At 35.0% G+C, this 27755-nt stretch overlaps 1 protein-coding gene across 11 annotated transcripts in view; it reads right to left on the bottom strand.

Annotated features, from left to right (window-relative positions):
- SLC4A10 (solute carrier family 4 member 10) overlaps nucleotides 1–27755 on the bottom strand; it is a 378984-nt gene that overhangs the window by 221450 nt on the left and 129779 nt on the right. For all 11 annotated transcript variants that reach the window (XM_017946583.2, XM_031651310.1, XM_031651311.1 and 8 more), the window contains one exon: nucleotides 931–1012. In XM_017946583.2, coding sequence (XP_017802072.1) covers nucleotides 931–1012 — 82 coding nt within the window. The remainder of the gene's footprint in view (nucleotides 1–930; nucleotides 1013–27755) is intronic.

Here is a 27755-nt window from a genome sequence, read left to right as displayed (position 1 = left end):
TTTACTTTTCAATCAAAAGATGACAAATACTATACCTTGTATCTCACTAGTAACAATTTCTCATTAGTGACAATTAGCTAATCCTGTATGTACATTAAATGTTGGTATAACAATAATTGACAATATTTATACAACTCTTTTGCCAGGTACTATTCTAAGTAATTTTCCATTAATTCTCATAGAAAAACTAGGAAATGTATTCCATTATTATCCTCGCTTTAACAGTTAAGGACACTGAGGTGCAGAAAAGGTGACTAACCGGCTGAAGTTCCTATGATAAATAAGGGGCAGCACTGGTATTTGAATCCACTGCAGTCTGGTTTCAGAACTTTTACAGTTAACCACTGGGCCATACTACCTCCTTGTTGAATTAGTCATCCTTCTTCCTATTAAAGAGAACACACAAAAATGGTGCCTATATCTTTACTATACGTGTGTGTGTGGGTGTATACATATATATACACACATACACACACACACACACATATATATGAGTAAAATGAGAATTCCAATTGTTCTTACCTCTCTTCCAGTGACAGTCTACTCTGACAACACAGGCTGAGTTAGATGCCCCTCCTGTCCCACATTCACCTCTCATACAGCACTTGATATGCTGATCTGTCATCATGTCTCAATTGATTGTAATTACACGAAGCAGGGATTATTGAAAGATTGACACAGAGTACAGTGCTTAGAATATAGTAGGGGTTCAATAAACGTCTGTTTGATGAACTGATGCTTCTCATTGTTTTCAGGTCTGCCTACTGACATTCCAGACTGTACCAAAACAATCAGATGTACCCCTCCCCAATAAGCTACCATTACTCTCATATCAACTTCTGCAATTCTTCACAATGTGACAAACTACATTTATCTTTGAAATACTTTTGGAAAGCATACCAATAGCTATCCCAAGAAAAAAGGTCTTACCTTCTAAATCTTCTTTCTCAAAGTGTGTTTTGAGAATAGAACGAGTTCCGCCTCTATCCACAACTGCTTCTTCATCATTTCTCTGTTAAATGAGGATAAGGAAGATTAAATGATAACACACATATTATCTTAATTTCAAAAAACAAACCTTGATAAAATCTGATATTTCAAAGTTTAATTCAGTCACTTAAATCTAGTTGTTCATGAGTAGTCTATTTGATTATTAAGTGTTGGCTCAAAAAGAAGACTAAAATAAATTTGACCACATATTTGAAGAAATATCATCTGTTTTTTTTTTTAACATTGGAGGCAGTCAAACATTCCAGTTGGCACCATTTGTTAGTGAGATGAAAAACAAAAAAAAAAATAGTTATCCTATCTATTTAGTAACATGCATTTTTATGCTTGATAAAGAATTCTTGTTAACAAGATGACATTTTGAATTATGCAAGGAAAATATGAAAATCAATAGTATTAACACCATTAATGCTATGGCAGGTAAAATAATTCCACTGTCATTAAAAATGGGGTTGGGGGATCTAATCTCTTGAAAGCAATTAGTAGCAATTATTAGGTAAAAGGCAATTCTAATTACTTTGCTTCAGTATAATGCATTTTATTCTAACTAAATAGTAAATTATGATCATGTGCACTAAACCTTCTAGTGTCTCTCTATATTTTTGCCAATTTAGAATGAGTGGATAGAGGCTATGTCTTCTGAGTACTAAACATATGCTCAAAATACTACAGTCACTAATTTGGTACTCAAAAAATAATGGAAGGGGGGCTGAGTATAACCAATCCATTTTGACAATGCAGGAATAGACAAAATACAAAATTCTGAAAGAAATAAAATGTAAACTATTATATTTCCAACTTTTATCTGGTTGTGCACACCTCTATAAAAATTACCTTAAAAGTGAACACTGAGCACAAAAGGAGAAATAAAAAGATAGACTAAAGGTGAGTGAAGCTTCCAAGATCTATTCCTGTCTATTCTGGTATATGACTAGTAGAAAAAAGGTTTTTGTTTCTTCTTTGAAAGCCAGAGTATGCTGAAAAGAAAATAAAAAAAATAAATTTAAAATGTAAAAACTTTTTTTTCTTCTATCCATCAATACATTAGAGCATCAGACATTGGGGACCTGCCTTTCTTCCATTAAGGAAGAAATCTTTGACAGAGTGCCATAATATGTAGCAGTGAATACAAGAGTCATGGGAATCCAGAAAAGAAATAAATTACTGTTAATTTAAGAGTATGGACAGAATAGAGAGGGGGAGGAAAAAAATTTTCAATGTCTCAATGTTGGAGAATTCTTATAAATAGGGCACATGAAGAATTAGAGTAAGGAGAAGAGAAATGAAAAAAGAATCAATAATGTCAAACAACACATAGACATTTTTTAAAATGATGCAAAATTATTTTCCAAAGTTGTTGAACTTGGACTACATGATCATTGGTAACCTTGTGAGGGGAACATATAAGGAAAATGCAAAAGTCAAAATCTAATCAAGAAAAACTAATGAGGTGATCTATCATGAATAAATGGGGCAAGAGGATATAGTTCTTGCCTTGCAAAGCACTGCTGATTCTCATTAGCTTACCCCCCACTGCATGTCTTTGCTTTTAGACCTTTGACTAGACTTAAGCTCCAGTGGGCCTTGAAAGGTGAGGTACAAAATGTGACCCACAAGGAGTTGAGCTACATTCCAAATAACTGCAAGATGTTTCCAATCTATACAGACAGAAATACAGGAAACATATGTGGGAATGGATATTAAGGGTGTTGAGGTAATAATGGAAGGAATATAACATTGGCTCAGGCTGACTTTATTGATATGGACCCACTAAGCAGAGATCCTATATTTAATGTCATCACTCAAGGGGTTAGAAAGGACTCCAACAGTTTGGTTAGTTGGCTAAAACATGAACCAAAAAATGGGCTATGCTAAATGAAGTTGAAATTCCAGAACTGCTTTGTTACACTGTAGAGGAAAGTATATAAAGGCTTAGGAAGACTGAAATGTTAGAGTAGATTTATAATTTAAGGCCTGCTTGCCCATACCAGGAGGGTCCAGAAGACACATCTTTCACCAGGACTATGGGAAACAAATTTGTGATGGGAACCCTAGCATCCTTGAAGAGCTCTATGGTTTTTTTCCTCTGTGGGTCAGGAATTACAAGGAAACTGCTGTCATCAAACTGGAATCCTAAAATGGAATTGGATAATTAGATCCGAGGCAGGACAGGAGCCAAAAGACAGCACATAGTCACTAAAGATGGGTGTGGTTACCATATAAACAGTAGTAAAAACAGTAATCAGAATAGTCTGATTCAGAGACCTATGGTATTTGTTAGTTGATCAAGGTGTCACTAGAAGTGAAATAGATGTGCAGTCTACTAAATTCTTACATGATCTGTAGAAGCACAAAAGGTCAGGTTCTAGGTCAGGAAACAAGTCTAACTTGAATCATAAGAAGAGTCATGGTCTCTCAATCAATGTCCATACTTGAGCCAATTTACAGACCCAGAACCTCTTGAATGAAGGAGAGGCCAGATCCACTAGAGAAAGGATCTTGCTACACTGCCAAAAATTTGTAGTCTTTCTCACAGCCTTCCCCAAAGAGACCTACCATCTTTTACCAGGATGACTGTGCATTGGGGAAAAGGAAATAATCGGACTTTGAGGGAAATAACTGGACACTGTCTCTGAACTGACACTATTCCAAACAGACTGAAAATGTCACTTGGGCTCACCAGCCAGAGTAGGGACTTATGGATGTCAGGTAGTCAGTGAAGTTCTGGCTGAAATCTGCCTCACTGTGGATCCAGTGGGTTTCTGAACACATCTTGTGGTTGTTTCCTCAGTTCAAGAATGAATAATTGAAAGAAAAATAGATTATAACTGAGAAGTCTTCAAAATCAGAGTATTTGTTTTCTTTTCAAGTCAGTTAGACCTTTGCATATCTGAAGGCTAAAGGAAAGGTGTCAATATAGAAGAGAACTAAGATGCTAGGAAAGAAGTAAATAGAAATTACCCCTAGCCCAGGTGCTAAGAAAGAATATGACTCTGATCTAAGGAGTAAGCTATTAGCATTAAAGATAGGGACTCTTTTTTTCTGCGGTTTGGGGGGAAGAAGATTGGAAGGGTTGTTATATATTCAGAGATATTCTGAACAAAGAAAATGGTAGGTGAGGAACCTTCTACTAGGTGGCCTTGTTTTGGGGGGCAAACTGAGAGGTGATATCATCTTCCAACAGTAACAGAGCAAGTAAATGAAGAAACTGAGACATTGAGAAGAATACAAATTCCAAATCCTTTTTGAGAATGCTATTTTAGCTGATGTTATCAGGGCCTTTTTATGGGTACTCAGAACAGATAACTATTCCCATCAGTTTTAATTTCAGATGACCAAGGCAAAGGATTCTAAGAGAAAAATATCACAATATTTTCTGCTTCCTTTGGATAACACATTAAAAACAATTAAAACCCCCGTAAGAGCAGAGTATAGCAAGTTCCACCATTCTTAGACATTAACAATCTGTTTCCACTTAGCTTTTCTGATTGGTTTACTACTGTCTTAGAAAGGAGTTCAGGGAGTTAGATACTGAACTGGTAAATGAGGTGTGAGGTATATGGTTAAGTGTTTTCCTACTACTTATGAGGATGGCATAAATAGCAGTGTTAAAACACAAGACGTTATAGTCAGGTGTCTGAAGTAGGGATAAGTACAATTAACACACATTATGTTTTATACCAAATAAAGTTTAAAAATGCTCATGTCTGTGAAAAAGCCTGAATACACACACACACACACACACACACACACACACACACACACACACACACACAAAAAATATATATAGATATGCTTCTTAATTCTTCAACATAATCTTGATAAAGATTTTTGCCTCCATGTTTTACAAATCAGTACTTTCAGGTAAAGGATTATAGATACATTTCAACCAGGGAGGTCAGCTCTCCTGTGCATCACACATAGCAAAATACATAGTGGAAAGATACGTTTTTTAGCCTGTGGTCTTGTATCTTTCTGACAACATATGCTGAGACAGATCAGGGCTAAGTGCTTGCAATCAGAGTTAAAGAAATGTATGAATGGAAAAAAAAATTTTTTAATGAAAATAAAACAGGATTCACAGCCATTGCTTTGCTCTTGGGCAGTTTTTTAAAAAGACTTGGTTTGAGCAATAAAAGCAATAGAAAAAAACTAAAAATGGGGTTTATATAATTTTCCCGAACCAGACAAATACAAGTTGAAGCCTATTAAGATTCTGTTACTGATATATTTACAAAGCAAATTTATTATTTTTTTTGCAAGACATAGTCAAATATATGTCACATTAGAATGAATCTCTGCCCTCTGAGGTGTTGTTAGGCAGAATGCCAAAAGCTAAGTCATGTATCCATGTTCAAAGGTCAAAACAAGCACTATTTCACTGTATCTTACGATGGCAGTCTCTTAAAAACAACTGCAAAATGGAAACCTTTGTGTAAAAGGCCAGAAGATGTTTTCCCCTAAGCAGTGAAACATTTAATTTTTATTTCAAGAACCTGAATCAATTTTTAACTTATATGAATGATTTTTCTCTTTATTTATATAAGGCACCTATGCTATCCTCAACCAAAAGACAATTCCATTAAATAGTTGGAAAGATGCTGAGAGTGAAATTTTACAGCAGAAGTAGAAGTAGAATCTAACCCAGCACTTTGGGAGGCCGAGGCGGGCGGATCACGAGGTCAGGAGATCAAGACCATCCTGGCTAACACGACGTGTGAAACCCCCGCCTCTACCTTCAAAAATGCAAAAATTAGCCGGGCCAGCGGCGGGCCAGGTCCCACGGGGAGGCTGAGGCAGGAGAATGGCATGAACCCGGGAGGCGGAGCTTGCAGTGAGTCGAGATCACGCCACTGCACTCCAGCCTGGCGCACTGGGTTTTATTCCGTCTCAAAAAAAAAAGTAGAATCTAAATACGAAATAGTTGATTATTTAATTCCTGTACAAGTTGCAAGGAAAAATGACTTAATTGTAACATTTATTTGAAAGAAAAATACGAGAAGCTAGAATATGAATGTAATTCAATGTACGTGTCTCATTTTGAAGCTTCATATACAGTACCCCCTTTAAATACTCTTTGGATGCTTCACAGAAAAATCAAATGTATACTTTTTTAGGCAAAAAAAAAAAAAAAAAAAAAAAAAATCCCAAGATACAAATTAACACTAATACATGTACTAAAAGTCCTCTACTTTTGTTACAGTTTGAAAGATCATTTCAATATTGTTCAAAACTTTTTAATAGAGTACTTCCCTTCCTCCTTGTTATCAAGAGCAAGTAAACATGGGACATGATGAAGGGAATGCAGAGGGACATACAGCACTGGGTGCCAGCCTTTTGGTAAGATAAATTTTTATTTCATTTCGTACTGAGTTACTCTCTAGATTTATTGAACATCAAACACATTAATGCATCCTAATTTCCACATGTATTTGCTCATTTAGGAGTAAACTTTAGCACTGTGTAAGGAAGAAAACATGTAAACATATTGCATTTTGCATTGTCCCTTAGTATAATCTACCCTTGCTATACCATCAGGTAAACTTTTTTTTTTTTTTTTTTTGAGTCTTGCTCTGTCACTCAGGCTGGAGTGCAGTGGCATGATCTTAGCTCACTGCAACCTCTGCCTCCTGGGCTCCTGGGTTCAACCAATTCTCCTGCCTCAGCCTCCCAAGTAATTGGGCTTAGAGGCATATGCCACCACACCTGGCTAATTTTTCCATTTTTAGTAGAAGTGGGGTTTCGCCACATTGGCCAGCCTGGTCTTGAACTCCTGACCTCAGGTGATCCGCCTACCTCAGCCTCCAAATGCTAAGATTACAGACGTGAGCCACCACGCCCAGCCCCACTGGGTAAACATTTATAAGATAATCAATTCCAGTAAGTAGTATAGGACAGTGTTTTAAAATTTTTTTGGACATGACCCATAGTGAGAAATACATTTTATATCTCAACATAGTCACATATTTATACATGTGTAAACAAAACAAAAATTTCACAAACCAATACTTACTATTAACAATGCACCCTGATATTTTCTACTCTGTGGTATTCTACTTCATTTAAAAATACTCATCACTATCCATTAAATTTTTTTCAAGACTTATTAATAGATTTTTATCTGCAAGTTAAAAAGCACTGGTAAAGACTATTGCCCTGGAACAGAGTAATAGTAACTAATCCGACAGAAATCACACCTTAAGTCCATTTACACAGGCTTCTAATCAAATGAACAAACTCTAATACATTACTTTTCAAGTTAATATTTTCCCAGTTTAGAAGTGTCAGTTGTGTTAATTTAGGAAGAGAAGAATTTTTTGTTGTTACATTTTACTAAACAAATATTAGAGAGCAATAGCAAAAAAAGATTGCTAGCTCAACTTTCACATCTGAACCAGTGCATTCCCTAATGGAAGAGCAGCTAATATGGGCCACTGCATTTCACTGTTACAATGTTCACATAAAAATATCAACTATTTCTTCTGGAATTGTTTGTGAATATCATTAATCTCTTTATGAATATGTTAAAAATACATTATTCTGATTTACTATAACTCTTGTCCATGGTCTGAACAAAATATGTTTTTTCCAGTTTTACAAAATAAAACTAACAATAATGCCATGAGCTGTAAAATTCAAATATTTTATATCCATTTGTGAGCCTTTTAGTAATTCTCTTTGCATTCTAGAATGAATACAGGACAAAGCAGTTTATTTTCATTTCTGAATTCTTTCTTCAACTACTTCTAACTCTGTCCTTCTACTCTGTTCCTTTCCTCTCCCTATAAATCTCCATTTTCCTTGATTTTTTATTTAGCCTTCCACTATTACCACTTGATAATCTAAGCAATTATATTTATAAGTTACTATATTATCCTTCCTTTAAAAGAAGATGGCATGCTAGAAACACTTTCTTGTGCCTTGCTTTTCTTACTTAACAATATATCCTGAAAATTATTTTACAGTATGTAGAGATCCTTCTTATTCATTTTATAGCTGTATAATACTCCATGGTATGGATGCACCATAATTCAGTCAACCAGTCTCCTATTGACAAGCATTTGAATAGCCACCAATCTTTTGCTATTACAATTATTGGCAATAGATAACCTTGTGCATATATCACTTTATATTTTTGCCAGTTTATTTTTTGAGATAGATTCCTAGAAGTGGATTGCCATGTCAAAAGATTAGATGAATCTGCCATTCTGCCAGATGGTCCAAATTCCCCTTTGTAAGGTGTATCTCCCTGCTTTATTTATCATATCAATTTTTAAAAAGCAACCACCATTTCTGCCTTTTAATTCGCTATTAGGACAGTATGATGTACTATATATTCTCCATTAACCCTTATAAATCTGCTTAGCACTCTTTTCCCCACGCTGTCTCTTTATAAACTACATCACCAGATTCCTTGCCTTCCACCTTCTGGTTAAGTTCAGCCAAGGGGAGACCATGTCAGAGGGTTGGACCATGGGAGAAGAGAGGCATAGCCCCTGTTAGGCCATAGTATGGAAATGGCTGCATTCCTCTATCATAGACCAAAGCTCTTGCCCTATGACTCCTTTTCAGCTATAGCTCTTGCCAATTTTTATTAACTGCTCCCACACCTCATTCCTTTAGGCCTAGGGGTAGTACTAGATTCCTATTTTTGCAGGTCTCCAAGATTTCATGAACCCTAGTTGATTTCCCTTTATCCTGCCTACACCTTTATATGTATTTTTTATTTCTTATTTGCCCACACCATTATAAATAGTCCTTTCATTAAACTTTCTTTATCACCCCTTTGGAGTGACCATCTGTTTCTTGCTGTGACTCTGACCTATACATATGTGTCATGTTTATTTTAATGACTAAAACTCCATGGCTTCAAATTGTGTGGAAATGGACATGTAATTAAGATGGCAATCTATGTACATGACTTTGAGTAAGAAAAATCTTTCAAAAAAATACTGCTGAATGAAGGGTAGAGTAGAAAATGGCAGGGAAATAAAAAAGAGAGTATAAGAATAAACTTCTGGATGTGTGAAAGGAAGTGAAAAAGAATAACTAATAAAATATAAGTATGGAACACTTTCAAAGAAGTTTTCTCATAACTCAAGGAATGCATGGTCTCTCTCAATCTATGGGTGAGTATCTTCATTAATATAAATAAAACATTTTCTAATATTAATTTAAGGAGCAGTAAAAATATATGGACACATATATTTTATAAACATGACCTAAGAGCTAGTTTTTTAAGTGTTTTTTATTTTCAAAGTTTTCAGACTTCGCAATTCTCATCAATGTTAAAATCCTTCATAGAAAACAAAGGTTGATTTTACTCATTTCACTATGTTAAAACATGAATTTTCCAAACTTGTAACATCTCACGTACCATATTACTTTCACACTCAGATTTAATAATGTTTTGCTACTGTTTCATTAAATAACAGATGCAAGAATTTAACTTCTTAGTTTTCTTTTCATCTTATTACTTTTATGTTAAATTATAAAAATAAGAAAATTGAAAATTAACATTTAGATTCAATGCTAAAATTCAACATATGCATCCATTATTTACTCTAAAGTCATTCCATTTTGCTCATTACCATATAAGTTAAAGTGCAATACAAATATAAAAGACTCAACTGCTTAAGGTCTAATTGTATCATACTGCTTTAAATAGGGCAATATATATACAAACATCAGCTCAGAGATTGCTGTGTTAAAAGAATTTAAATACTAACTGAACTGAAATCTAAGCATAAGTCAAGCCTAACTTTTAATTTCACCTCATATATTATAGTGCCATAAAATTTATTGGAATATTATTTGAAATTAGGTTTTTAAACTCATATTTATTCTATGACATAGACTATACCATCTCATGATAATACAAGTTAAATCTGTTTCATCTACTGTATTAAGTAAATCATATAAAATATATTTCTTCTAAGGTGGTCCAATAAATCACTCTGTCTTATGTATTTTTATTAAAGAAGCATTTAAGTTCCTTTCTAAATTGGGGTGTTGGAATACCAACCAACCAAATTAGGTTTCATTTATTTATGCAAAGAGAATGTGTTGTTTCATCTTTACACCTACAAAAAAAAAAAAAAAAATAGAACTGAGAATAAGAATTAGAGGGTGAAATCCTCTAATGTAAGAATAGTGTTTCATTTACTTGGAAAACTCCACCAATCCAAAATGGAAAGACCAGTTGAGGGGCCACACAGTTAGGTCAGGGAGGCTCTGGTCTGTTGAAACGAAATAACCCAGGGTCAGGTTCAGGGTTCAAAGTTTCAGAGGTGAAAGTCCTCCAATGCTGGAGCTCCTTCCGGTTCAGGATTAAGTTCATCACAATATATAGTGTTATACTTCTGACTGTTGCTGTGACCTAAGGAATACTGTCTGTCCTAGTGGGCCTAACATCTACTAATTAAAGGATAAAAGGTATCTGAGAAGTTAAGAAAAGTTTTAATTAGTCAAAAGTATTTTAAAGCGTAGCGAAACCTGCATTTTTGCCTACCTGGTTTGCTCGTTTTTAATTCTAGATTTGATTCCTGACTTGTTCTTGAGGGTCCTTCTGGAACCTTCATTTTGCCTATGAATCCAATTTTGTACCCAGAACCTGATACTAACTGCTGCTAGATTTTCTTATTGGAACACGGACAGGATATTCCTGTCCATGCCATGTTTACTCTCTTCATGTTAACTTGCTCATAAATGCCTTACCACAAGTCTCCATCTGTCTTGCAGGCTTTCATTTATTTGTCCTGCTGTGTCCTTCCCTAAGCATCTGCCATATATTCCTTGAGACTGATGCCCAAGTCCTCATTCTTTCTAGCATATCCTATCTCTCTGCTGCTATTCTCCCATTCTGGAGGGCATCAGAAAGCCAGTGCTGTATAGAGACTAAGAGTTTGTATGTGCAGCCACATAACATCTAGATGTAAGTCTTGTTTTAATAAATTTCTAGCTATGCAACTTTGTGTATTTTATGTAATCTCTCTGTCTTGAGGGACTTATTAACACATGTAAAATGTATGAATTTGCCTGGCATGTAGTAGGTTTTCAATAAATGTTATTATTGTTTTTTATATTATTTGTATATTGCAGGATTTCCTTCTTTTATATGGCTCAGGAATGTGACTCTGTGTGTGTACATGTGGTGTGTGTGTGGTGTGTATGTATAGATATATACATATGTATATTATATATATATATACCACATTTTTTTATCCACTTATCCATTGATATATTCATATGTACTATTGGGGCCACAAAAGCCAATAGGACATGGTTCCATCCTCAGAGAGATTACAGACTTGATGTAAGTGCAATAAAACAATGGTATTATGAAGGAAATACAACAAGCAACACTCAATCATAAAGATTGTTAGTTTTTTCGGATAATGTCAGTAAAGGCTCCATTGAAAAAGACATTTGAGCTGTTTTTTAAAAGATAAATGAATCTTTGCTGGGCTGACAAAGGGAAAAAGTGATAGTTTAGTGATAAGTATCAAAACAAGAGCTGAGTTATTTGAAAAAGGGTGAAAGACATGAGCAGAACCCAGGGCAAGTCTGATTTGCTGCGAAACTTCCAAGCTAGTGATTTGGTTCTCCTTAAAATCTCAATGCCCGGATAGAAAACTTCTCTCAAACCCTGGGACAGGATCGAAAATACTGATGTAAAAAATAGAACTTTGAGAAATTATATGTATATATGTATTTGTATATAATTCTTAAAATTGCAAATTCCATGGATGGGCAAAACAGTTAACTGAAAGATGATATAAGAATAAGGGAACCAGGAAAAAGATCTAAAGAAATTACACAGAACATAGCATAGAATTACAAAAATATAAAAATTTCAGGAGAAACAACTAAAGAGATGGAGGTTAATATGAGAAAGTCCAACATATACCTAATTGAAATTGTATAAGGTAAGAATGGAGAGTGAAGGAGTACTATTTTAAAATAATAGGTAAGAACTTTCCAGAATTGATAGAGGACATGAATCCTCAGATTCAGGAATCACAAGAGGAAAACTGAAAGAAAATTCATGCCTACATGAAACAGCAGAATGAGACATTTTTAAAGCATCCAGGAAAAAAGTCACCTACAAAGAAATGACAAAATAACAAAACAGAAAAAACAAGACAATAAAATAATATCTGTATTTTTTTTGTTACTCTAGAAGTATATGCCTAGCTAAGCTATCATTCAAGAAAGACATTTAATCTGCACAGCAAAGGAAACAATCAGCAAAATGAAAAGGCAACCTATAGGATGGGAAAAAATATTTGCAAACCATGTATCTGGTAAGGGGTAAGGGGTTAGTATCCAAAAAATATAAGAAACTAATACAACTCAATAGCAAAAAAAAAACTTTTTAAAAACTTAATTTTAAAATGAGCATAGGACCTGAGTAAACATTTTTCCAAAGAAGACATAAAAATGATCAACAGATACACATTATGCTAAGCAAAATAAGCCAGACACAGAAAAGCAAATACTATATGATCATATCTACATGTAGAATCTTAAATAATAGTCAAAATCATATAAGTAGAAGGTAGAAGGTTGGTTGCCAGGGACTGAGGAGCATGGGGAAATGGGGAGATATTGGTCAAAAGGTACAAACTTTCAGTTATAAGATGAATAAGTTTTGGGGACCTAATGTACAGCATGGTGACTATAGTTAATAATATTGTATTGTTTACTTGAAATTTGCTAAGACAGTAGATCTTAAGTGTTCGCACCACACACAACACACACACGTAACTATATATGCTGATGGATGTGTTGATTAACTTGATCGCAGTAATCATTATACAATGTATATCAAATCATCACTGTACACTTTGAATATATACAGTTTTTATTTGTCAATTATACTTCAATAAAGTTGAGGAAAGACACTTAATATAAACAGAAACAGAAAATTTCCCACCAAGACACCCTTGTTAAAGGAATTTCTAAGTATACGCTTCAAGAAGGAATAAAGTGATATGAGAAGGGATATCTAAAGTGGAAGATGAAATGCTGAGCCAATAAACTGATGGACCTAAATGAAATAAAATGAGTTTAAAATCAATTTTATTATTGCTAGATCCTTTTTATTTGTAAAATACTTGAAATTTTAAATTAAGTTGTTTTCTAGATGAAAGTAAGGGTCATATTTTGGTTTGTATTCAAGTATCTATCTTTGCTTCAACCTAAGATTGTATCGTTTGTAATGCTCTCAAATATCAGTATCCTTGTCCATCCCGGACAAAGTTTATATATTATGGACTTGTAGAAGACGTAAGTGTCAATTGCAAGAAGGGGATGAGGATAGATGTATATATTTTTAAATGCAATTAACAAGTTCTACCTTCTCCATCATTAATAAAATGTTGCTGTTTGTAAGTTTGTAATAATCTACAATATCAGAATACTATACAGTGTTCAGCCTTCTTATCATTAATTAGGACAGTTCTGAGTTGGCCCACATATACAAAAGTCAATGATGTGAATTATTTATACTGAAATAAGCCAAAAGTGTCTGTTATTTTCATGAGTTACAGGTAAATAAGATTTGAACAGTCAATAATTTCAAAATGAAGCTGGAAAGAAGTTTCCTGATACAAGTAAAACCAACAAATCAAAGCAGAGTGGAAATAATAAAATACTATTTGAAAGGCTTATTGACTCAATAAATTGAGAAACTTCAAGTTTTTTTATATAAGGAGGGAGATAAAACATGAGGAGACAAACTTCAATGATAAGTAAAACAAGCAGTGGAAAAAATACTGTATTTCAGGTGTGAGTATAAGTTATGAAAATTGTAGTGTTTAAGTAGTTAATTTTAAAAGCAAAGTAACAGCTCTAATCAGGATTGTTCTTTAAACCCAATGATTATTTATTAGTGATATGTTTTATCATATAACTTAAAAAGCAGTAGAATTATTAGTATACATGTAATTTACTAAAACAGTGACACTACATTTCATTGCAATTTTAAGCAAAACAACTTTCTTAATGATGCAAATACTAAAAATATCTCAAAATTCAAAAGATATAGAAGAGGAAATAAAAATACTCAACATGGAAAAAATAAAATCAGATTTGAAATGGGACATGAGGGAATAGAAAAAGGATGAGTAAAAATACACATAGGATTCTTGATTAATAACTTCTTAAATTTCCTGCATTATTTATTCTCTTCACAAGACCAAAAATTATTTATTCTTTGTGTTAAATTTGTATGTAATTGAGGTGATGGAATTTTTTCTATTTAGAAGAACTTCAGTTACTGGAAACATACGTCATTAACCTGATCTCCTCTACTTAGCATATGACAGAAACAGCTAAAACTAATTTATAGTTAGCATTGTAGCTACAAATAGTTCCCAAGTATTAAATTCATACTGTCAGTTGGCACTAAGCTTAGATTTATAAGAGGCAGTAGAGTGGTAGTAAGAAAGGTTCTGAAACCACACTGCCTAGGTTCACATCCAGTTCTGACACTTATTTATTTAGCCATTTGATTTTAAGCAAGTTCTTTGTGCCTCAATTTCCTTATGTGCAAAATTGGGATTATGTTACTTACTTGGATATTATGGTTATGAAGAGTAAATGAGTTACAAGTTGCTAATACGGTTATAATGCTATCTGGGAGTTCTGTATTAGTGTTAGTGAAATAAACATACTTTATCTTATTTAATCTTCTCAAGAGCCCTAGAATGTAAATATTTTGATCCCCACTTCAAAGATGAGGAATCAGGAGCTCAATTTTAAAAGGTTAAATGACTTGTATTACAGCATAACTTGCCCAATTAATGTGAAACAATGTTAGGATTTGAATCAAAATTCTTTATTTAAGGTCAACTTTTATTTTAGATATAGAGGGTACATGGGCAGTTTTGTTACATGGGAATATTGCGTGATGCTGAGATTTGATGTAGAAGTCTTGTCATCCAGGTAGGGAGCACAGTACTAACTAGCTTTTTTAAACCCAACTCCCCAACTTCTAGTAGCCCGCAGTGTCTGTTATTCCCATATTTATGTCCATGTGTACTCAATGTTTAGCTTTCGCTTATAAGTGAGCTGACTTTAAAATTCATGTTCTTTCTGTTGTGCACATACTGCCTCATTTTCTCAAAAGCTTAGCCATTTTTTTTGTTTACATACCACATAAATAACATTAACAATAATAAAAATTCTAAATAGACAAAATAACATTCCAGATCTCTTTCTGAAATCTTATAATCTTTCATATTTTTCCTTAATTCATGTCTATAAGAATATATATGCACATAGAGTTATATATTTTGATTCTTTTAATCTGTAATTGTGGCTTATATTATTAATACTCACGGTATCATGCTATGCTGTCTTCTTTCTCTTCCTGGACTGTAAGAAGAGAAATAGTGATGACCCAAAAGGTATCAGCAAAAGTGATGTAATATGTAACATCTGGGCCAAAGTACAGGACAGAAGGTTTGACTTCTCCATGTTCCTCTCTTCCCAGGTACAGTGGGCAAAGAGATTACGTGGCCCAAATGGTGCAGCTATAAAATCTATGTAACCCTGGATTTCTGAGTGACTGTGTGGAACAGAAGTCCATAATCGTGGTCCTGACTCATCCTAAAAATGTATGTGAGCAAGACATTAACGTTTATTGCATTAAGCAACTGATAATTTATAGTTGTTATGCAATATAACTTAGTAGATCCTAACTAATAAGAAAACAAACATTGTCATATTCATACTTCTCAAAATCATACTTTCTAATTGCTGCATACTATTTCATCAGGTTAATATCATATAGTTTGTTTAATTATTCCTCTAGTGTTGGCAACTTAGATTTGTATGTAATTTCTCATTAATATAAATAATTTTACAATATCCATATTTGTAGAGATTAAACACTGGAAAATTTAACAAAAGCATGTAGAAGATAAATTAATTATCTTTAGTGTCTACTGCATCAATATGTGAACACAAATGGGTACTTAATTAAAAGCACTCCATCAAAATCCAATCAAATGGTACAGCATACTTTTAAAATGACATTTAAAAAACTTTTTAAAGGGGCAGGGTGCGGTGACTCGCGCCTGTAATCCCAGCACTTTGGGAGGCTGAGGGGGGCAGATCACAAGGTCAGGAGGTCGAGACCAGCCTGGCCAACATGGTGAAACCGTGTCTCTACTAAAGATACAAAAAATTAGCATGGTGACACAGGCCTGTAATCCCAGCTACTTGGGAGGCTGAGGCAGGAGAATTGCTTGAACCTGGGAGTTGGAGGTTGCAGTGAGCCAAGATCGTGCCATTGCACTCCAGCCTGGGCGACAGGGCAAGTCTCTGTCTCAAACAAAACAAAACAAATTTAAGGAACGAGTTAAGACAACAGACAGTAAAGAAAATAGTATTTGGCACAGAAATAGCTAAATGAGAGCAAGTATTCTAAAGGGATGAAGATATTGGAATTATGAGAAAAACAAATGTAAAATGCCTAAAAGACAGGGTCAATATTATGGGAAGAGAAGGAATGAAAACTCTCAATGCTCCCAAGGGATATTTGTGAGTATGTGAGAAAAGAGAGGGTGGTGTTGGCTTAAATTAACAAATAGAACTATTAGATTAATGGACTTAGAAAACGGGTGCTGGAGAACCCTTGGAAATCACCTAATCTATGATCCTTATTTTAAAGATGAGAAAACTCAGCTTCCCAAAGGTTAAGCCAAAAATCTCAGCTAGTCACACAACACAGCTTCCATTTCTTCTCCCTTTCAGATTCCTCCATCTTCTGTAGTTTGTAAAAGAAATTAATCTCAGTTTGGAAAACACATACCAAATGAAATGATGAATTAATGTGACATGAATATAAGTTTTTTTCATTGAGGCAAATAAACAAATCGCTGAAGCCCATAATGACAACAAAGAAGAATTAGAGGAAAGATCTGGAAGAAATTTAGGGGGAAAACTGCATACCGATTAAGCGAAACTCCTTGTAGCAAAAATTGTATTCAATGAGTCTGATGTACAATTTATTTCTTTGTATGAGTCAGTTCTTTGCTTTAAAGTGATATTTTTCATATCTAATGAACACTAAAAAGAACAAGTTAGGGAGACACGGAAATTTTGTCAGTTATATTATTTTGGTGTCTAGGTTCAAGTTTTTGCCTGCATCTGATAAATGCCAAGTTGCCTGCTTTTGACATGCTAAATTCCTTAACATTGAGCAAGTAGTAGTTGCATTTGTAATTAAAAATGTGAAATATTGAAAAATAAATCCTGTTCCTTATGAACTTGCTATTTCCAATGAATAAAAGCTCTTTTAATAGATAAAACATAAAAAATTATATACATGGAAGTATATACAAGAATATATTTTATTTTCTTACATAGTAGTAACTTGAAAAATAATCCTTTAAAATGCATTGCATATATATCTAATTTATTCCTAATCATGTGGAGAAAAGGGGGATAGGAAAAACAAAGACAGACAGATGACTTCAAATCCTACAGAAATGTTACATCCCTGTGACTCAGTCAATCACATGATTGGCAAGCAGCCAGATGCAATTAGCCACCACTGTCCTATCAAGTAAATGAGAAGAAATTTTGATTGCCTTTCTGCCTTGAAGAAGACACATTTTGGGCAAAAAGCCATAATTCATATGAGAACAATGTCTCAGAGTCTGATATTTAGTGTTTTTTCCAAAGCTCTTTACCCTAGCAGCCAAAAAATTAATTTTATTGTTCATGGTTCCTAATTTTGTCACAGAGTTGTTTTATAGAAAAATTCGATTGCAATTTTAAAAAGTGTTATGTTCACCCTCCCACTCGGAATCTAAATCTGTTTACGGGCTATTTACAGGCTATTTAACAGTCCCTGAGATTAAACTAGAGGTTGCACTATTTAGAAGTCGACAATACAACTCAAGAGGTCAGCAAGACCTGGTGGTTTACAGCTGTAATCCCAGCACTTTGGGAGGCCAAGGCGAAGATAACTTAAGCCCAGGAATTTGAAACCAGCCTGGCCAAACCCCGGGGCCACATAGTGAAACTCAGACTATATTAAAAATACAAAAAATTAGCTGGGTGTGGTGACACATGCCTACAGTCTCAGCCACTCTGGAGGCTGGGCAGGAGAATCACGTGAACCTGGGAGGCAGAGGTTGCAGTGAGCCAAGATTGCACCATTGCACTCCAGCCTGAGCAATAGAGTGAGGCTCTGTCTCAAAAACAAATAAATAAATAATTCAAGAGTTATTTAACAGCAAAGTGAACTGTTGAAGATGGAAGTACCTTGAAGTTTCATGAAAGGGCTGCTTTTTTAAGAGCTTGAGAGTTTTATGTAAGAATCTGTGCCTGCAATTTATAGATGTATGTAGTTTACAGAAGGAAAGTGAAATAACCAGTAAAGTTTGATAATTTCTTCACTGGTCACTCTTTCATCAAAAGTTAAGACTATCACTACTACTACTACCACTACTACTACTAACAGCTATAATAATATTAGGTGCTTTTCAAATTCCATCTCATTAAACCTCATAGGATATTGTCTCCACTTTACAAATGGGAAACTGAGGCTTAGAGTGATTGAGTAACTTGCTCAAGATTATAGAACTCATAAGTGGAGAGGCAGAATTTGAACTTTGATCTGCCTAACTCCAAACCCATGTTATTTGGCTAAATTTAAATCTTCAGAAAAATTGAGTCAGCCTATTTTGAAAAAGAGATAAAGTTTTTGAAATAGTGGAAAGAATGGGAAATGAATCAGTGTGATCAGCACACACATAAAGACACAGAAAAAGTTTAGCTTAATTGCTTAATTGGGGAACTCCAACTGATTGATATGATTATTAGAGCTCAGGGTGCCCACTGAAAGTATAAAAATGAAGCTGAAAAGAGAGAGTATATCTACATAATAAAAAGCATGGTGAGACTCATATTTTATACCATATGAGCAAAGATTATGAATTGTTTTATAATTTAACGCTTTGTAAATAAATTGTTTCTCTGCATAGGAGAAATATTTCATTTTATCCTCTTTTTTTTTTATTACACTTTAAGTTCTAGGGTACATGTGCACAATGTGCAGGTTTGTTACATATGTATACAGGTGCCATGTTGGTGTGCTGCACCCATTAACTCGTCATTTACATTAGGTATATCTCCTAAAGCTATCCCTCCCCCCATCCCTGTCCCCACAATAGGCCCCGGTGTGTGATGTTCTCCTTCCTGTGTCCAAGTGATCTCATTGTTCAATTCCCACCTGTAAGTGAGAACATGCAGTGTTTGCTTTTCTGTTCTTGCGATAGTTTGCTGAGAATGATGGTTTCCACCTGCATCCATGTCCCCACAAAGGACACGAACTCATCCTTTTTATGGCTGCATTGTATTCCATGGTGTATATGTGCCACATTTTCTTAATCCAGTCTGTCACTGATGGACATTTGGGTTGATTCCAGTCTTTGCTATTGTGAATAGTGCCGCAATAAACATACATGTGCATGTGTCTTTATAGCAGCATGATTTATAATCCTTTGGGTATTTACCCAGTAATGGGATGGCTGGGTCAAATGGTATTTCTAGTTCTAGATCCTTGAGGAATCACCACACTGTCTCCCCAAATGGTTGAACTAGTTTACAGTCCCACCAACAGTGTAAAAGCGTTCCTATTTCTCCACATCCTCTCTAGCACCTGTTGTTTCCTGACTTTTTAATGATTGTCATTCTAACTGGTGTGAGATGGTATCTCATTGTGGTTTTGATTTGCACTTCTCTGATGGCAAATGATGATGAGCATTTTTTCATGTGTCTGTTGGCTGCATAAATGTCTTCTTTTGAGAAATATCTGTTCATATCCTTTGCCCACTTTCTGATGGGGTTGTTTTTTTCTTGTAAATTTGTTTGAGTTCTTTGTAGGTTCTCGATATTAGCCCTTTGTCAGCTGAGTAGATTGCAAAAATTTTCTCCCATTCTGTAGGTTGCCTGTTCACGCTGATGGTAGTTTCTTTTGCTGTGCAGAAGCTCTTTAGTTTAATTAGATTCCATTTGTCATTTTGGCTTTTGTTGCCATGGCTTTTGGTGTTTTAGACATGAAGTCCTTGCCCATGCCTATGTCCTGAATGGTATTGTCTAGGGTTTCTTCTAGGGTTTTTATGGTTTTAGGTCTAACATTTAAGTCTGTAATCCATCTTGAATTAATTTTTGTACAAGGAGTAAGGAAGGGATCCAGTTTCAGCTTTCTACTTATGGCTAGCCAGTTTTCCCAGCACCATTTATTAAATAGGGAATCCTTTCCCCATTTCTTGTTTTTCTCAGGTTTGTCAAAGATCAAATGGTTGTAGATGTGTGGTATTATTTCTAAGGGATCTGTTCTGCTCCATTGGTCTATATCTCTGTTTTGGTATCAGTACCATGCTGTTTCGGTTACTGTAGCCTTGCTTCTCTAGTTCTTTTCATTGTGAAGTTAGGGTATCAAATATAGATCTTTCCTCCTTTCTCTTATGGGCATTTAGTGCTATAAATTTCGCTCTACACACTGCTTTAAATGTGTCCCAGAGTTTCTGGTATGGTGTATCTTTGTTCTCATTGGTTTCAAAGAACATCTTTATTTCTGCCTTCATTTTGTAACATACCAAGCAGTCATTCAGGAACAGGTTGTTCAGTTTCCATGTAGTTGAGCGGTTTTGATTTTCTTAGTCCTGAGTTCTAGTTTGATTGCACTGTGGTCTGTGAGACAGTTTGTTATAATTTCCGTTCTTTTACATCTGCTGAGGAGTGCTTTACTTCCAACTATGTGGTCAATTTTGGAATAAGTGCAATGTGGTGCTGAGAAGAATGTATATTCTGCTGATTTGGGGTGGGGAGTTCTGTAGATGTCTATTAGGTCCACTTAGTGCAGAGTTGAATTCAATTCCTGGATATCCTTGTTAACTTTCTATCTCGTTGATCTGTCTAATGTTGACAGTGGGGTGTTAAAGTCTCCCATTATTATTGTGTGGGAGTGTAAGTCTCTTTGTAAGTCTCTAAGGACTTGCTTTATGAATCTTGGTGCTCCTGTATCGGGTGCATATATATTTAGGATAGTTAGCTCTTCTTGTTGAATTGATCCCTTTACCATTATGTAATGACCTTCTTTGTCTCTTTTAATCTTTGCTGGTTTAAAGTCTGTTTTATCAGAGACTAGGATTGCAACCCCTGCCTTTTTTTGTTTTCCATTTGCTTGGTAGATCTTCCTCCATCCCTTTATTTTGAGTCTATGTGTGTCTCTGAATGTAAGATGGGTCTCCTGAATACAGCAAACTGATGGGTCTTGACTCTTTATCCAATTTGCCAGTCTGTGTCTTTTACTTGTACCATTTAGTCCATTTACATTTAAGGTTAATATTGTTATGTGTGAACTTGATCCTGTCATTATGATGTTAGCTGGTTATTTTGCTCGTTAGTTGATGCTGTTTCTTCCTAGCATCGATGGTCTTTACATTTTGGCATGTTTTTGCAATGGCTGGTACTGGTTGTTCCTTTCCATGTTTAGTACCTCCTTCAGCAGCTCTTGTAGGGCAGGCCTGGTGGCGACAAAATCTCTAAGCATTTGCTTGTCTGTAAAGGATTTTATTTCTCCTTCCCTTATGAAACTTAGTTTGGCTGGATATGAAATTCTGGGTTGAAAATTCTTTTCTTTAAGAATGTTGAATATTGGCCCCCACTCTCTTCTGGCTTGTAGAGTTTCTGCTGAGAGATCTGCTGTTAGTCTGATGGGCTTTCTTTTGTGGGTAACCCGATCTTTCTCTCTGGTTGCCCTTAACATTTTTTTCCTTCATTTCAACTTTGGTGAGTCTGAGAATTATGTGTCTTGGAGTTGCTCTTCTCCAGGAGTATCTTTGTGGCGTTCTCTGTATTTCCTGAATTTGAATGTTGGCCTGCCTTGCTAGGTTGGGGAAGTTCTCCTGGATAATATCCTGCAGGTTGTTTTCCAACTTGGTTCCATTCTTCCTGTCACTTTCAGGTACACCAATCAGACATAGATTTGGTCTTTTCACATAATCCCATATTTCTTGGAGGTTTTGTTCATTTCTTTTTACTCTTTTTTCTCTACACTTCTCTTCTTGCTTCATTTCATTCATTTGATCTTCAATCACTGATACTCCTTCTTCCAGTTGATCGAGTTGTTTACTGAAGCTTGTGCATTTGTCACACAGTTCTCGTGTCATGGTTTTCATCTCTATCAGGTTGTTTATGGACTTCTCTGCATTGGTTATTCTAGTTATCCATTCATCAAATCTTTTTTCATGGTTTTTAGTTTCTTTGTGCTGGGTTTGTAGTTCCACCTTTAGCTCTGAGAAGTTTGATCGACTGAAGCCTTCTTCTCTCAACTCGTCAAAGTCATTCTCTGTCCAGCTTTGTTCTGTTGCTGGCAAGGAGCTGCGTTCCTTTGGAGGGGGAGAGGTGCTCTGATTTTTTGAATTTTCAGCTTTTCTGCCCTGCTTTTTCCCCATCTTTATAGTTTTATCTACCTTTGGTCTTTGATAATAGTGACATACAGATGGGGTTTTGGTGTGCATGTCCTTTCTGTTTGTTGATTTTCCTTCTAACAGTAGGACCCTCAGCTGCAGGTCTGTTGGAGTTTGCTTGAGCTCCACTCCAGACTCTGTTTGCTTGGGTATCAGCAGCAGAGGCTGCAGAAGAGTGAATATTGCTGAACAGCAAGTGTTGCTGTCTGATTGTTCCTCTGGAAGCTTCGTCTCAGAGTTGTACCCAGCCATGAGAGGTGTGAGGTGTCAGTCTGCCCCTAGTGGGGGATGTCTCCCAGTTAGGTACTTGGGGGTCAGGTACCCACTTGAGCGGGCAGTCTGCCCATTCTCAGATCTCAACCTCCGTGCTGGGAGAATCACTACTCTCTTCAAAGCTGTCAGACAGGGACTTTTACATCTGCAGAGGTTTCTGCTGCTTTCTGTTTAGCTACGAGTTTTCCTCAGAGGTGGAGTCTATAGAAGCAGGCAGGCCTCCTTGAGCTGCGGTAAGCTCCACCAAGTTCCAGCTTCCCGGCCACTTCGTTTACCTACTTAAGCCTCAGCAATGGCAGGCACCCCTCCCCCAGCCTCACTGCTGCCTTGCAGTTAGATCTCAGACTGCTGTGCTAGCAATGCGGGAGGCTCTGTGGGCATGAGACTCTCCAAGCCAGGTGCAGGATATAATCTCCTGGTGTGCCATTTGCTAAGACCCTTGGTAAAGTGCAGTATTAGGGTGGGAGTGACCCGATTTTCCAGGTGTTGTGTGTCACGGTTTCCCTTGACTAGGAAAAGAAATTCTCTCCTCTCTCGTACTTCCCGGGTGAAGCGATGCCTTGGCCCGGCTTCAGTTCTTGCTCGTTGGGCTGCACCCACTGTCCTGCACTGACTGTCTGACATGCCTCAGTGAGATGAACCCAGTACCTCAGTTGGAAATGCAGAAATCATCTGTCTTCTGCGTCACTCATTCTGGGAGCTGGAGGCTGGAGTTGTTCCCATTCAGCCATCTTGGCGCCCCCCTCATCCTCTGTTTTGATGCTAATTTTATTTTATTTATTTAAGAGACAAATATAATTGTATATATTTATAGTGTAAAACATATCTTCCTATATATAGATATTGTGGAATGGCTAATTCAAGCTAATTAACATACACACTGCCTTACCTGTCATTTTTTTGTGGTGAAAACACTTAAATCAACTCAGTAATTTTCAAGTATACAATAGATTGTTATTAAATAAAGTCACCATGATATGTCCTCCTGTCCACCAGGATATTCCTCCTGTTTCTGGTAACCACCAGTCTACTCTCTGCTTAAATGAGTTCAACTTTTTAGATTCTGCATATAGGTGTGATCATGCAATACTTATATTTCTGTGCCTTGCTTAGTTCACTTAACATAATGCCCTCCAGATTCATCTGTGTTGTTGCAAATGACAAGTTTTTTTCTTTTTATGGCTGAATATTATTTCATTGTGTGTCTATAATACATTTGTTGATTTTATAACCTGGCTATTATGAATAATGCAATGAACATATAGGTGTATTTTATAGCTCTTTGACATACTGCTTTCGTACCCTTCAGATATATACCCAGAAGTGGGATTGCTGGATCGTATGATGAGAAATTCTTTAAACAGAGGCCCATGCATTTAGTTCAGAGATGAAGGGCCACCTGATTTTAAACTACCATTCATCACCTTAAGAAGAATATAGAAAGGCTTTTTAAATTTGAGCTCTTCGTGGGCCGAAAGAAATACAAGTACTTCATCCTCTTGACCTCTTCTTCAAGAGAGGATTAATTAGATAAGGCAAAAAAATAATAATAATAAATAAAATAAAATAGGTCCTTACTGGAGCCAGAAAACAGTAAATTATGGAAGGTGCATGTAAAACCTACTCAAGTGAGATAGGTCAGCACTTAACACAAGATGTACTTCCTTTTTGGAAATTAACTAATATTTCTTGAAAGATAAACAATTAGAATCAGATATTTAAAAGGTAAATACCAACCCAACCCTCCATTTCTTTAGCAGCAAAAAAGGTTTCCACTTTAATGGGTGAGCAAGAAAAATTGAATTGATCTTATGTATGACTAGCTAAGGCCTCTAGCTAAATTAATCAATTCATACAGTTTATTAACAAAAGGTCTGAGACATAGGGAGGTTAGGATTGTATAAAGATGTATCTGAGTAAACATGTATGCATTTAATGTAATAAAATTTCATTTATTTAATTAAGAAAAACTCCTACTTGGAAGATCTGTTTTTTTACCCAATCTATGACACTTAAGTCTTCATTTAATAGAAAAGATAAAAGGACCCTATATAACTTAATGACATTTTTCTAGAGAATCAAAAGGGATTAGATTATTCAAAAAGGAATTTGCAATAATAATAATAAATAAAGATCCAAAAAAAGAGGATGGTGATGTCAGCAAGATGGCACTATAGGAGGTCTATGACTTTCCCTCCTCCCACAAATATACTAATGAATATCTATATATGATCAATTCCCTCCGAGAATTTTGACACTAGTAGCATATAATCAAGGGGAGAATAAAGGGAGTTCTTGCATGCAGGAAAAGTTAAGTTTTTCTCAGCTTAAAATAGGCTATTATAACTATAAAACATCTCATGTAAGTACTATGGAAACCACAACAAAATACCTGAAGAAGTTATACAAAAACAAAAGGCAAAGTAATTAAACCTAGCAATACAAAAAAAAAAAAAAAAAAAAAAAAAAACACAACAAAGACAGCAAAAAAGAAAGAGGGACAAAAGAACCTCAAGACAAACAGAAAACCAGTAACGAAAGGAAAACAGTACATACTACTTGTCAATAACTATTTAAATGTAAATGTACTAAACTCCCCAGTGAAAAGATACAGAGCAGTTGAATGAAAACAAAAAAACAAACAAATAAGCAAGATCCAACTACATGCTGTCTCCAAGAAACTCAATTTAGATTCAAGGACATGTAGAAGTAGAAACTGAAAGAATGGAAAAAGGTATTTCATGCAAATGGTAGCCAAAGAAAAGCAGGAGTAGCTATACTTATTTCAGAACAAGGTAGGCGTTAAGTCAAAAACTGTCTCTAGGGACACAGAAAGTTGTATCATAATAATAAAAGGTAAATACACAAGAAAATATAACAATTATTAATATATATAGATCCACTATCAGTGCAGTATATATAGCATATACTAACATGTCTGAAAGAAGAAACTGATAGCAACACAATAATAGTATGGAACTTCAGCACCCCATTTTCAATAATAGATAGAACACCCAGAAAATAAACAACAAACTTAACACTACCAAATGAACTCAACAGACATATACACAACTTTTTACCCAACAGTAGAAGAATACACATTCTTCTCAAGCACAAACAGAATATTCTCCAGTACAGATTACATGTTAGGTCACAAAACAAGTCTTAAGACATTTAAGAAGACAAATCATACCAAGTATCTTCCAACCATGATGTCATGAAACCAGAAATCAGTGACAGGAATAAAATGAGAAAATCCACAAATATATAGAAACTAAATAACATATCCTTGAATAATCACTGAAACAAAGAAGAAAACCAAAAGGTAATCTTAAAAATATCTCAAGGCAACAGAAAATAAAGCAAAACCTATGGGATGCAGCAAAAGCAGTACTAAGAGGGAAATTAATAACAATAAATGCCTACATTAAAACAGAAGAAAGATCTCAAATGAACCTAACTTTAGACCTCAAGGACTAGAAAAGGAAGAATAGACTAAACCCAGTGTTAGCAGAGAGAAGGAAATAATAAAGATGAGAGAAGAAATATATATCAATAGAGAAAAGAAAAATGATAGAAAAAAATAATCAAACTAAAAGTGGTTTCTTGAAAAAATATAGAAAATTGATAAACCCCTCGCTAGACTAAGAAAAAAAGAGAGAAGAGTCAAATAAATAAAGTGAGAAATGAAAGAGAAGACATTATAACAGATCTCAGAAATAAAAAGGATAACGAGTGACTATTATAAACAATTATACATCAACAAATTGGATAACTTATAGGAAATCAAATTCTTAGACACATAAAGCCTACTGAAACTGAATCAAAAAGAAACAGAAAGCTTGAACAGACAGATAATAAAGATAATAAAGTAATAATCAAAAATCTCCCAATGAACAAGACAAGATGGCTTCATATCTGAATTCTTCCAATCATTCAAAATACTAGTATATACCCTTCTCAAATTCATCCAAAAAGTAGAAAGAGAGTGAACATTTCCAAAAGCATTTTATGAGGCAATACTACCCTGATACTAAAGCCAGACAAAGAAACCACAAGAACAAACAAACAACAACTACAGACCACTATCTTGGATGAATATACATACAGAATCCTCAATAAAATACTAGAAAATGGAACTCAGTGACACATCAAAAAGTTTATACACCATGACCAACCAAGTGGGATTTATCCTGGGGATGCAAGGATGGTTTAACCAATGCAAATAAATCAATGTGATATATCACATTAGCAGAATAAAAAATAAAAAAAAAAAAATGATCATCTCAATAGATACCAAAAAAATATTTGACAAAATCAACATCCTTTTTATGATAAAAACTCTCACATAAATTCCCTAAACATAATAGAGGCCATTTGTGAAAAGTCCACAATGAACATCATAATCAACTGGGGAAAACTGAAAGCTTTTCTTCTAAGATCTGGTACAAGAGAAAGATACCCATTCTCATCACTTCTATTTAATGTAATACTGAAAATAGTAGCAAGAGCAATTAGACAAGAAATAGAAGGCATCCAAGTCATTGGAAGAACAAAGAAAATTTATCCCTGTCTATAGATGACATAATTCTATATGTAAAAACCCTAAAAATCCCTACACCCATGAAATCCATAGGAATAACTAAAATGAAGCTCTCGTAAGCAGCAAAATACAAAATCAACACACAAAAATCAGTTGCATTTCTTTACATTAAAAACTATCTGAGAAGAAAATCAAGAAAACAACCTCATTTACAATAGCATCAAAATAAATAAAATACTTAGGAATAAATTTAATCAAAGAATTAAAAGATCTGTACACTGAAAACTATAAATGTTAAAAAATTGTAAGAAGATACAATTAAATGGAAAGATATCACATGTTCATGGATTGAAACATTAATATTGTTAAAATGCCTATACTCTACCCAAAGCAATATACAGATTCAACACAACTCTAATAAAATTCCAATGGCA

The sequence above is a fragment of the Papio anubis genome, chromosome 10 (assembly GCF_008728515.1).
Source record: "Papio anubis isolate 15944 chromosome 10, Panubis1.0, whole genome shotgun sequence".
In the NCBI taxonomy this organism is placed as follows: Eukaryota; Metazoa; Chordata; class Mammalia; order Primates; family Cercopithecidae; genus Papio; species Papio anubis.
Note: the sequence above shows the minus strand (reverse complement) of the source record. Positions and strands in the feature narration are given on the sequence as shown.